This window comes from Lingula anatina, chromosome 3, assembly GCF_051362555.1.
Source record: "Lingula anatina isolate TDL-2025a chromosome 3, LinAna3.0, whole genome shotgun sequence".
NCBI classification, from domain to species: domain Eukaryota; kingdom Metazoa; phylum Brachiopoda; class Lingulata; order Lingulida; family Lingulidae; genus Lingula; species Lingula anatina.
The window spans coordinates 12,619,916-12,633,405 of record NC_141769.1 but is presented as its reverse complement, the minus strand read 5'-3'; the positions used below and the strand labels follow the sequence as shown (position 1 = coordinate 12,633,405).

Below are 13,490 nucleotides of genomic sequence, written 5' to 3'. Positions count from 1 at the left end.
TTGTTTCCAAATTGCCCTCTCATCTTTTCTTCCGAATCCTCTCAATGTTTTCTCATTATTTCCTCTCAATATTTTGTTTAACAGTATCTTGCTTTACTGTATTGTGGGCTTTGCGCTCGCATTGCGCAGTGATCAATGTTACTTTCCAAATAACAAAGGGATAATATTACTAAATTAGAGGCAACGGATTAAGACACCATCATTACTGCATTTAGGTTCTGCTGGTTGGTTAAACCTAACTAGATCTTTAGTCGATTTTGAGTATGCTTAAGTTTAAGGTGAAAGCTACTTAGATCGTATTAACGTTATCTGTCGCCAACGCAAGGAACCTGCGAAGCAAGGCAGATTTTTTTTAAAATCAATTATCTTTTGGTATTGGTGGAATTTGTTGGAATTGACTTACTCTCACATGAAGACTTAATGATCAGGTTAAGACAGGAATCGAACAGGAAGACTTAACAGCTGAGGTTTAAGTAGGCGATATTGTTTAAATTGATTTCATATGTTCAGTTAGCTCACCCAATAGTTTTCCATTTTAGATCTTCTCTTTGAAATAAATATTTATTGTATTTGATAATCACATTTGGACACATAGAGATATATAATAAAGGAATAATATATGATGGATGAAAAAAAAATCACCATCATTGAAAGACCTCAGAAATTTAATTACAGCGGCATTGATCTAAGTCGGTCACCGCTATCACAATGGACAGTTGTGCGTCTGGATACCAAGTGACGTTGTGATATATGTATACATGTACAATAGACTGAATTCCGGATGTAACGTCTGTCCAGTTATCAATCTCCACACTGGTTGCTTCGTGTGTGAAAATAATGTGTATAACGTGATTATTTGGAATGTGGTCAACTTTGGCATGCAACGTACAGGGAGTGCGTAAATGACACGTTGATCTGAATTTGTGCGTATCAATTTCAAGTCCGTATTGATACACAAATATACCAAGAGATACTCTGTCATTTGAATGAGTGATTTGCGTTTTTCCGTCACGTGGTATTTGCACCGGTCATGTTTCCCGTGTCATGACGTCAGAAGTACAGAAATATCAGCCAATAGAAGAAATTCAGAATTATGAAAGTTCCAGGGAACACTACTCTGGCTGCTCTGTCTATTCGGCTGATGCTGTTTACTCCAGTAGGATTCCGCAGTCTTTGTTTGTAGTTTCTGTATACCGGGTTGCCTAACAGACAATGGAAAAAAGTTTGCCAACACGGTTCTCTAAAATCTCCATCAAAGTCCTTCACAGTGTTGTCCACGTGTGTTGTCCCATTGATAAGACGCGTCCACATGGTCTTACTGAGGAGGGGCTTTGTTTCGTCTTTCTCCTGTAAAACCAAGTCGTAACTGTTATAATTGAGTTGAAGCAAAAAAATTTTAAATTAACAAAAATACATGTAACAATGGGTCTATTAATTGTATTTGCCAGCAAGCGTGAACTTAAAGCTTAAATCAATCGGCACAATAATTAACTATTCAACATGACGCACTTGTTGACCATCTAATTTAATTTTAGACAGCATCTGCGGGCCGTCTAGGGCAATGAAGTAGATTAAAATGCCAATACCACTCTAGACCAGGTCTGAGACGCGAACTGATACCCTTTTGGACATGATGTTTGGTGCGTTAAAGCATTTTTGTTCCACTTCATGTTTTGAATTAGTTACTCTGGATATTAGAAAGAACTTGAATTTTTAGAATGTGAAATCTAATTTAGACAGGGTTTAAGTAGTTTACCGAACATTAGGCATGATTCTAAGATCACAAACATTGATGAAAATTCTTGATCCAAACAACCGTCTCAAGACCAAAACAAATCTAGAAATCGCCAAAATATGAAGGGACCACTCCCCTATGACTTTCAAAATGGACCTTCAGTGTGTGTGTGTGTGTGGGGGGGGGGGGGGGGGGGGGGCAACCATACCTTCTCATCTTCAGCCTTTTTCGGCGTTTTTGGTGAGAGAGGCGGCTGAGGAGACAGGACTGGTTTGGGACCATCTCCGGCTCCTTTGGTGAAATAATTCACTGAGGCAAACTCCACAGCGGCGGCAAACACGTAGATGAAGCATATGAGGAGGAAGGTGTCCAGTGCGGTAAGATACTCCACTTTGGGCATGTTATCCCTGCCGGTCAGTCCAATTGTGCACGTGGTCAGGACGGTGGTCACCGCTAGATGGAACAGAAGTGACCATTAGACTTATTTCTGTATGATTTGCTCTACGAATTGCCTACATCATTGTTAGATATTTTCTTTTATTCTACATGTATCATGAAATAATGAGGATATAATTGGAGGCGATGGAACAGAGGACAGTTGCCAAAAGCTAGACACTTTCTTAATCAAATTATGTAAAGTACTTTAGAATGTGTTTTGGCGTCTTATCTTTGGCGAATCACAACTGCAAACAACTATACCTGTCGTATAACACCATTTTAACAGTTCACAGTGAACAACCAGTAAGAACACATACTCAGCTGTACCCTAGCTGGAACCCCCTCTCGGTTAATCCAAAACGCTATCCACGATGTCCCCACTAACATGTAACACGGGAGGTAGATCTGGAGGAGAAAATAGCCGATGTTTCTCTGGAGATGAAATTTGACAGCCAGAAGCGATGTATTTCCTGGAACGAAAAGCACAATACATGTATTTGAGGGAGGGTTGGCCTTCTGGAAGGAAGGTAAAAAAATTAGAAAGAGTAAAGCAGATCTAATGAACATGAAATAAAATCTCGCAAAGAAGCCATACTTGCATTGATGATTGTTTTTAGGGGTGTCGCAGCTTACATATGTCTGAGGATAACAAAAAAAATTAGTCTTTTATACGCTACACGACCCAAATGTACAATTAGGTTTTTTTAATGTTTAGGCTGGAGATCTACCAAAGTATTTATACAAAAGATGCTTGAAGTGGGCTTTTGTGCGTAGGAGCTTTTCTTAAGGCGAAAAGAATTTTATATATTTTTTTTAAGAATTGGGCATCATTGTAAAGCATTCCGCCTCACGCTTCGGTTTTATTGTATTAATATTGTAATGACGGCGCCAAAATCGCCCATTCAATATGTTCCCAAGATTAATATTTCAATCTCTGATAGCAAACTTACATATTGTTATTACTATACTGTACATTAACTTCTACTGGTGTAATACTTGCCTATCACTGTTAAATGAGTATCAGGTTTCACTTTTTTTACGATTTGTTTTAGCCCGCGGCTATCTCAGTAGCACAGTCTTTGACCTAATCATCTTGATCAGTATTTGCATTCAAGACATTCGTTGTATCTTTAAATCGTGTTTGTGTTTTTGTGGTGTTTGGAAATCTCTAGGTTTCGTAACCCGTCCCTGAACTCATGGCGTCGGGAGCATGGCCGGGGGTGGGGTCGAACAACTTTTATTTTGACAACGGAAAAGTCGAGAAGGTTTTGGTAAAAGCATTTAATTCACTTGGGTGGGCAGCTTCGAGATATTCCCCATTAAAATACTGCTGCAATGTGAAATGTCAACGTTGGAATAACATAAGAATATTCTGAGCTGCATGGGACTGCACCGGGCACAATGTCACTAATAAATTTACAAGAGCATTCACATACACTGAAATTACATAGGAGATGACTTTGTCTGGCTGAGGTAGGGTCGGAGAGTGGAGCCGCTCCCAAATTTATGCTGTACGCAGATATACAGTACTAAACTATGGGAAAACGTTTTTGAACTCCCTTGAACCCATATCCCCATCCTTAGAGATGCTCCCACTTAAAATTAAAATCCATCATTCGCCAGTGTTTTTATACAACGGCATCTAAACGGTAGTGATATTATTATTTGTTATATACTAATATGACTATCACGTGGACCTCCCTGCCTAGGTTGAAAAAGAATATATTCTCTACGTGATACATTTGAGAATTGATATTTGTTATATTTTTCTTTGGAATTGGCCACACTTATTATGATGGTAAATAGTTGGTGGTGTGCACACGGATCTAAATCCCCTATATTTCTACAGTCACACGGAACGATACAGTTTTGTCTGTTGTTTTCCTATTTATCCTTTTTATCTGAACAGCTTCAGTGAAAGACCTACCCTAAAATTCCGTTCATTTTTTCGTGATTCGGGTCGCAAGTCGGCCGTGCCCAAACAATACTTGTAGGCCTGCGATTTCCCAAGTAAGTTACGTTTACTTAACGTGCTTACTTAACCATTATGTTCTTTCAAGTAGCAATTTTGACACTTTTAAGACAAATATTTATCATTAATTATATTAAATAAACTCTACATGCAGTAGCTTAATGACCAAAGCCAAGCGATTTTTAAAGGTTTCATTTGAACCACGGTTCCTTCCAAACTCGGCTGACTGGAAATTATGGTTACATTATTATATCTAACGTGTCAAATCCTTCGACAAACACGGGTGGATATGTGCATTTGTATAGACCGTCATGCCGTATTAACCAAATCAATATAGGATGCTTACGGGAGAGTTAGCTCTATTTGTTGAAATTCATATGTCCGTCATAAGTTAATGACCAGATTATGGGTCACTATTGGAGTCAGTAAGAAGGAAAATCTTTAATTCAGGAACAAGGAAAAATGAGGTCTATTTTCCAAATAACACCCATGAATGACCTGGGTCATTTGCCAGTAAATTATAATCGCCTGCCAAATGGCACGACCCCCGCTATGAATCCGAAGAGCGGTAAGACACACCTCACAAGAACTAGATATTGAGTGCAAATGTCCCCGAGATATATGCTGTGTTTAGATTTCCTAAGGATCGCGATCCCCCGGCTCTGAGGCTTTCAAGTCAACGGACGTAATTGCACAGAGCACGCAGTTTACTCAAGCCCCTAGTCGAATTCTAAAGGAATGTTTTTTCGCCTCCAGGTGTCGCCTTTTCAAACTTACCGCATCCTAGGTTGCGTCTTCTCGATTAAACATAGAAGTCGTTAGATACCTTATTTAGCAAGATCACACTACTGCAGGAAGAGTCATTAATAACACAGAGAGAGAGAGAGAGAGAGATCACCTTGTGGTAAATCTTCTATCATGTGGGACTCATGAATAGCGGCCAGTTCGAACTGCGCCATTTTTAGCTCGCCTTCGGTTTTCACAGAATCCCCTTCTCCATATTTCCACTGGTAGATGAGATCTTCAGTGGAGTGCCCGTCTTATGTGAAAGTAAAAGATAAAAAATTAAAGTACTAGCATATACTAATTTTTATCACGATGAATATATTAAAGTCTTCCTAGATTAATAAATAATTTATCGAAATAAAGCTTATGCAAATTTTGCATTTCGGATCAATAAAAAATTACACAATATCGAGCTCCTGTCGCCAAGGCTTGTCCTTAATAATTTCCATCATTAAATATGTGCTTTGGAAAGGAAAAATGATCGATTACGACATAAAAAACGAAACAGAGTATAATTAACACCGCACAAGAAAACAATAAATTATGCAATAATCCCAAAACATTGTTTGTGCGTGTTTTATTCTTTAGAATTTTTTTTCTTTTGATATAACAAAACACACATTAGATCAATACTCAAACCAGGCATTTAAATTTACAGCGGCTAAGAATGAATCGGATGTAGACCTTCATGTCACAATATTTCGGTCCGGGGCTTTAAATCGAGGGGGGTCTAGATATTATATTCTGTCTCGAGGGTAAAAAAAATCATCTTATTTCTGCATTAGATCTTACACCCTGCAGATTCAATTGGATGCGGTTCATTGACCTTGTCTTTTATACCGTTAAAATGTTTTGCCAGGGAAGGTGTGCAAACATTAACTTACAGCTTCCAACGTACAGTGGACACTCCTGAGTATCTAGGGGGTACTTCCGCAACAGCATCGGGCACTTCGCTTTGATTGTCAATCTACAAATGCACAATGGTAAAAATAAGCCTTCTAATAGTTCTGGCGCTAAATGGGTATTAACACAAAACTAAACAGAATGTTTGAATTCAATACGACTGTATAGCAGATGGGTGCATTTGTTTGTTTTGTTTGTACTGGATTCAAGTGCTCTGCAGCTGCGGTATGAATAGAGAACGGATCGAAGAGATAGACAGAGTAGAAGAGAGATGCAGAGAGACTGTTAGTGTATTAACTCTAGTGATTCTTCTCAATGGACAATTGATTTGATTTAATTCAATGCAAAATATACTTTCTACAAGTAGCCTAGCTCCACGGGTTTATTGCCAGTATGCGTTCACACAGAGTATTCAGCGTGTTATCCTGTCACGCCCTGTACATCATCTAGCATCCGCCCTCGTGTGTACGGAATACGACCCGCAACATACATTTAAATTGGCATAAAATCTCTTTAATGAGCACAGGGATCTCACTCACCGCATAGAATAGAGAATTAACCCGTCCTTTCGAATCCGTAATAGTTTATTTGGCACAGTTATTGCGTGCAGGTAGGACTTTTTGCCGTTATAAAAATAGGTGTCGGGTTTCCATATTTTCTTTAAGACGTGTATGCTAAGGGAGAGCTTCTCCATTTCTCCTTCGAAAGTGAGCCTTTTGTCGTACCATTGCTGGCGAAAGTAACAGTCCATAGAGTATGCCTAGGAAAGATTAAGAACACACAATGCCATCATTTGCACACACCTTATTTATCAACATTTTGTTTCAGTGTGTGAATGTATCTCTGGTTAAACAATAACGGGTATGAAAAATATACAAACTCAACACTTCACAACTACCACCACTTTTTTTAATTACATACGGATCTCACAAATAGTTGCAAATGGAAATTAAAACTGTGTAAAAAAAGTATATGACGATTACACTCTAAAAATAGGTATAAATAATTAATTTTCCAGAACTGCACCAGCATGGACACCAGAATTTAAAATGTACCTACTGCGGTCTAGCAATACGTACCCCCTCTAGCTCGGACACCGGTCCAAAACTCCTCACGTGGATATCCGTCTGGACAATTGAAGGGGGACCTTATGAATAAATCACTCAATGGTCATACGTATTGTTCACAGTTTTAGATTATTCGTTAATCTTCATTCCTTTAGTTGATGGTTTCCAATATTGTATAATATGATAGAATTTGATATTATTAACATAACTTATATTTGTGTTTAAAATCTGTTGATAGCTCAACTGATAGTGATGAGAGCTTGCAGAGTATTTTTTCAATTTTATTTATAAACTATAATCTGCATAATGAAGCATTGTTAAGTAGGCACAACAATTTGCCTATAGAATATAAAATCTCTTATAATACACACGGGTCCGTGCAATACAGATATATTTAATCTTCACATGTTACTACAGTTGTCGCGCACGTGAACAGTTCTATACCCTTACTCTGTGTTCTGCTATTACCTGAACGTAAACAAATAGAAAAGGCAGTCTCTTCAAACTAGGATATTTATGAACAATATTTCCTTCTTAAGTAAATCCGTGACTTGCTTAATGATAAACTGTATATATAGGAAACCGAAAGCCTTTCAGTCGTAGACCTATGCAAGCGCATTCCAAACCACACAAGGAAAAGCAAACAGAGGGTCTGACTGGCATCAAACAATTACGTAATATGGAAGGGTTTGATAGGGAATCTCTAGTCAATTATTAGAAATTACTATTTTCTACACTGTATTTGGCTAACACAAACAGACAGCGATAACCTTCGGTGTTATAGAATTGGTTGGTTCACTGTATAAGTGGCTTTATTGCCCTTTTCTGATTTGCAGTATATTTTTCATTTAGTTCTAAATGCCAGTAGGGCTTGTGTATAGGGCTTAAATGTATAATTCAAGCTATCATTGCCTTGAATACGCTTTGTCTCGGCTGATCATGACCTACAAATACCACTTGTGGAAGAGCAACTCTTATATAATTCAAATGTTGCAGTTCTCTATGCATTACAGACGCAATTAAGTCAATTAAAATTAATTGAATCCGTGATTAATAACCTTTGTCGAGTCAAACATGAATGTCCATGTAGATCTTAGTAATAAGCCAAAGGAATTATAAACGTGCCCTGTTAAGCACGACTCTGGAGAATTCGTATTAAATGGCAATAAGAAGTCCGGTTGACCAGTTGTACTTTTGATTTGAATACGAATCACCAAGAGACTGACCATTAATTGATGAAAAATTCGAAGAATACATTTCTTCTATTCAAATCACGTTTATAAACAAAGAAACGACTGAATTTGAAAGGCATTAGGCGTTTTCAATACATCCACTGACTGATGTGACATTCTGAATTATTTAAACAAAATTACATTACTTTCGATCCAGAGAAAAAAGTAGATTGCCGTCCATGTGCCTGAACAGTGTAAAGTTAATTATGTGATTTGGAAAGATTGCATTTGCAAGTTTCTGGATATCTAAAAAAGTATGATGTCTTTAAAAAATTAAAGACATTTTCTCATCATCTAGATGATTGAAAGATGTTTGGATAGCGTAAAAGACAGAAAAGTCTCAACCATGAGTCGAGGTTCTTGTTAAAAAATTAAAAAACTTATTCTGTGTGTATTTATCGACTCGACCCATTGAACAAAACTGATTATGGTCACCGCTCGTCAAGTCCTAATCAAATGAGTATAATCAATAAGGGCATTAATCTCATTCGAACAATGGGAGGAATTTTGGTAGACAAGAAGCTGAAAAGCTTAACGTTTTTCTTGGTTCAATGATATATTTTCAGTTTATTCCTTGGCAGCAGCACGCCGCGGTGCCTATGGATTGTTACTAAAACAAAGAATGGAAGTGGAACAAACAAATAGTTATAATAACCAAAACGCAAATAATTACAGTGATAAATATACATTATATAGATAGTAAAGGAAAGACTTCTGGCACTCGGCGTGTTTATTATGTGGTCACGTACCCCCAAATCCCGGTCTGAGTTGACGGTCATATCTGTCCTCATGTAATAAATAGTCCAGCAGGGTGGTGATGTTACGAGTTGTGTTCAGGGACTGGATACTGGAACTCTCACATCTAAATGCTTCGATGCTGAAATAGTATGGAAACAGAATGGGATATGATAGTTACAGGAATAATGATTAAAGCAAATAATGGTGCCAGATAGAATATTTTCATCACATGAATTATGTAGACTGTAAACTAACTGAGTAAAGTATTTTTCTATACTGCAGGTACAGCTGTAGAAAGACAATGGAACTCGTACATTATTGAAAGTTACGTATTCTTAGGTAGTACACGTGTTTAGGGAAGTGTCTAAATGTGTAATTTTATGACTAAATATTCGATCCTAACATAGTCCCCGTCGTGGTGAGAAGAAGTCCAATCGGTTAGGAGCATCAAATAAAACATATCTTTTTCATTTTGTAAATCAATTCAAAGCTGTTCTCTGCAGCAGTAATGTATTTTCGTAAAGCGTGGTTCAACAGTCAAACTCAATGAGGGGGGGGGGGAGGGGGAGCGTCACTTGGTTGAACATGTAGAGATTGCCCAGGCCACATAATGATAAAAAATAACATTATTCATAAATCCTTTATATGTCATAAATCCTTAATTTTGCTCCACTTGCAGATAATAGGACTGCCATTAACGTTAGGAAATGTTCATGACTGTAACAATGTAATTTGGATGGTTTGTGACTTGTCAAAGTGAAAAAATCCACCTACCACGAGGTAAAAATGGAAAAAAGACAGAGCAAGCAAACCAAAACTAAAACAATCCATCGATTTAGTAAAGAGAGTACGTTTCATACAGCCTTTGTGTTTGTTAACTTTTCAAAGGTCCATGGAATTTCATTGTTTCTCTTCGTCATTTACAGTTTTACTTTACCTTGAATAAAAGCAAAGTATTCACTAATGTATTTGTTTCACTCAGCATCGATGGGTATTCTTATCTTATTGACCTTGTTCCTTTCATAGATTTTTTTGCCTGCTCTTTAAAAAGTTCTGACGTTAATTGGTATTCTTTTCATTTGTCCAGAACGACACTAAGTCCCCAAGCTATATCTAAGCTGACCCGTCAGCAGCGTGTGTAGCCTGGGGCCAGCAATGTACCAGGATACATAGGACAGCTGTTATTATTGGCGTATTCAACCTACATCTCTATACTTATAAAGGCCAGGATGATATGGTGTTCGTGTGATCAATTAAAACGGCCGTCTTCACACAACGTACTATCACCCATATACCTGATGAGTAATTGCGAAGAAGTGCAATTTTGGCTATTAAAATGGCACTCAGCTAATACAATGTAAATAATATGACCACCGAGTGTGGTAATTATTTGTCCGTGCGCCGTGGTCACGGGCTTTGCCTACACCACCGTTAGTTCGAAAACGCACGATATATTATTGTTTAAAGACACAATATCCATCACAATGGCGTGGCCCTGAATTAAGAATACACAACTTTGTTATAATTACAGCCAGCTGGGAAAGGTCGCATAGGTCCCTCAGAGAGTCTGGTACTTTTTATGGTACTCCAAACCTCGTGAAAAAATCAGTGGCTGTTTTTCGAAATCAAAGAATTTTTCGATGATGGCGTTAAAATCCTTGCTCTACTACTGACTCCCCCCGAGGCTAAATAAGTTCGGTATATTGTAGTTGCTGAAAGGCAGTATTGCACCTTTTAGTAACACGATTATCGATACAAAAAGCAGTTTCCCTCAATATGGCGTGGTCCAAAGAGAGTTTGTGTACCTTTCTAGTGATCCGGGATACGCCTTGAGGAGATTCTGCTCTCAAAGAGTAAAACAATACACTTATTATATGACGAGTTAGCGTCCAATAACAACCATACAATGGCTGATGAAGTTAGTCTACCAGCAGCGATGAACTAGGTTATGACATTACGAAATATAGAAAACATCCCCTACAAATATACGATCTAGTATTAATGTGGAGAGGAAATTAAGCTTTACCTCATGAATATGACAAAAATGGCGAGGAACAACTTGCGACAGTCGTATTGCAGCCCCGGACCCATGTCTTGTCCCTTTGGGTACCCTGGATGACGGCGGCGTTTCCACACAGGCGCAGAACGGGCGTTCAGAAACCTAAGAATCAAACAAAATCTTCAGTCTGATGTAACTTGTAATATCTGTCTATCGACCAGCATGGTACTAGTATATATTCAAAGTACTGTAACTGTACTATCCTCTCTCTCCCTCTCTCTTTTTACCCCGCCCTGGTGATCATAATGTTTACACAGATATACTCGTGTGCCAGTGGAGAGGGAGAGCGGTCAGATTATTGTGGTCAAACAAAACCGGAGCTTTGCCTATTGATTGCTGCCCCTCCATTATAACGTCTACATAAAACTCGATAATTAATCCGGCAGTGAATAGAAAACACGAATTATAAGATTGCGTTCAACCACCCATTTTGTTCAAACCACGGTGGTTAAGTAATGCACTGATTCGGAACCTTTTAAGTAGGTTTCAAGTGGGGGATTTTTTCACGGTGCAGTTAAAATATCAATGTTATTTCTATCATGCCGTGATATACGTACTATTAGCAGGAATATTAGCCACAACACGGCGCAAAATGACCAGGACTGAGAGAAAATCGAAAAGATTACATAAGTTGCACTGGGATTAATCTATACTGTTTTCGATCAAAATATCGCCGTTTATAAAATACTTGGAAATAGAGACTCCACACACTCGTGCCTTATGTAAACCAAATCTAAAAATTCATCATGCCACACGTGCATTGAAATATGATTAACCTTAATATATGTCCATCAATGGATGGGGGTTGCTTTGAAATGCTGCCCAGAATATGAATATACATTTTCACAAACTCATTTCACCCAGACTATGACATTAATTTTATTTGGAATCAGCTCTCTGTCTTACCTGGACATTTCAACTTGTCTTCTTCACTTGTTATGGCACTTGGAGACTGGCTGCAATTTCAAGTTAATTGATCTTTAATGCTTTGAAAAATTATAATAATCTGTTCTTCGCTGATTCCAATCTGTCACCGAGTTGTTGTCGGCCGAAATGACTAGAGTGACGAAGTTACAAAGTTCTCACTCTTCCGCGAAGGCGACATACACAAAATAACATACGGCATACCCCCAAGTCATTCCTCTATGGTCACGTATTAAATGTGTAAATACACATCTATTAAGAAATTAGACGTCTCTTAGAAAAATCTAAATATGCTATTGAAAATCTTTAATCGACAGAACAGCAGATATTCTGAGTTTTCAATTGAATTAAATAGCCGCACCGTCTTTATACACAGACATGACTTTCCAAATGGCACAAACCATCAATGTTCAACAAAGGAGCGAATACAAACCCTTTCAATTGTCTCGTTAGCTACAGCCGTGAGTAGCAGTCTCGGGCAAATACGATTTGTTAGAATGACATAAAGAAAAGAGGGTCTATCACTGAAAGAAAATAAACTGAGTGGCTGCGTTAATTGCCAAAACAAACCAATGAAATGATTGCGTAACCAATTATTCCAAACCTTGATAGAGGAAAGTATAAATTTGGAAACTTGTTTATCGCCCTTTGCGTGTATTTCATGGTCACTGCGTGTGACGGGAATAAATATTTAATGCGAAAGTGTATTAATCTCAGCAAAGCAACTGATTTAGACAATCTAATAAGTCGAGAACAATAGAGAAAGCGGAACCAAAATTAACTGGACTCCAGTTTTAATTTGATCTGGCTTTATTTGAGCCCTTGCTAATCTTTCTCGGATTTATAAGCAGCTCATTCAAATCTTATAGAAGATTTCAGCTATGGATGGAAAATTTTACGACAAAAGTAATCTTCTTAATTGATTTTAATAACTGAATTGATATTGTTTTTTTATCCTTTTTCTTTCCTTTGCACCGTTTAATTCGATTTGCAGATATGTCGCTGACATGGAACAACTTTTGCTAATTTTATATATAAAAAAACAAATATGTAATGAGTATTTTTATAATTCAAGTACTCCTACTAGCAAAAACAGATAAAGTAAAACCAGTGCATATGTTTTACTTACATGTTCCTGATATTCTCATCGTCACTCACACCTCGAAAAGTACCATATCTGTGTTTGATACAACCGATGCTCTACAAAACACGTGATTGGCATTCTGGTGATAACACATTGCCAACTATACATATTACACTTACTCTTCACGCCGTTAAGTGGCTGCAAGGCGTTCCAAAGATTCTGACCTATGCAAACCTTACGCATGCTTCAACAAATATTGTAAATTAGATAAATCGATTTCGAACCTTTTTTTTCATTTGAAAGGCATCGGTGCATTATTTAATAGGCAAACACTAACAACAAATAGAAAATGTCCTTCTGAAAAACTGACGACTCAAGTTTGAAACAGTTTGATTTTTTAATCGATCGCAAAGGTTACGAGGAAAGATATTAGCTCAAGGTCATTTTCGAAATCAACAATTGATTTCGGCGTCTCATGTTTTAATAAGAAACCTAGAATAAACAAATAGTGACAGCACAGTACAAAAGTGTATGCACGGGCATCATATTGTA

The 13,490-nt window shown here is 37.7% G+C and overlaps 1 protein-coding gene across 2 annotated transcripts; it reads right to left on the bottom strand.

The window, feature by feature from the left end:
- Positions 1-542: 542 nt before the first annotated feature.
- Positions 543-13,123, bottom strand: LOC106174534 (gamma-aminobutyric acid receptor subunit alpha-2). 2 transcript variants are annotated; one of them, XM_087009984.1, is made up of 11 exons: positions 12,984-13,123; positions 11,837-11,886; positions 10,898-11,032; positions 8,883-9,010; positions 6,914-6,981; positions 6,374-6,594; positions 5,816-5,898; positions 5,044-5,184; positions 2,491-2,643; positions 1,944-2,188; positions 543-1,347 (listed from the first exon to the last, which is right to left on the bottom strand). In XM_087009984.1, exons 2-11 carry the CDS (start codon positions 11,842-11,844, stop codon positions 1,051-1,053), a joined length of 1,479 nt encoding a protein of 492 aa, XP_086866110.1. In that variant the 5' UTR covers positions 11,845-11,886; positions 12,984-13,123; the 3' UTR covers positions 543-1,050. The 2 variants fall into 2 exon arrangements, with proteins under 2 accessions (XP_086866110.1, XP_086866108.1); XM_087009982.1 differs by lacking the exon at positions 12,984-13,123 and having other exon boundaries at positions 11,837-12,236.
- Between the last annotated feature and the right edge of the window lie 367 nt (positions 13,124-13,490).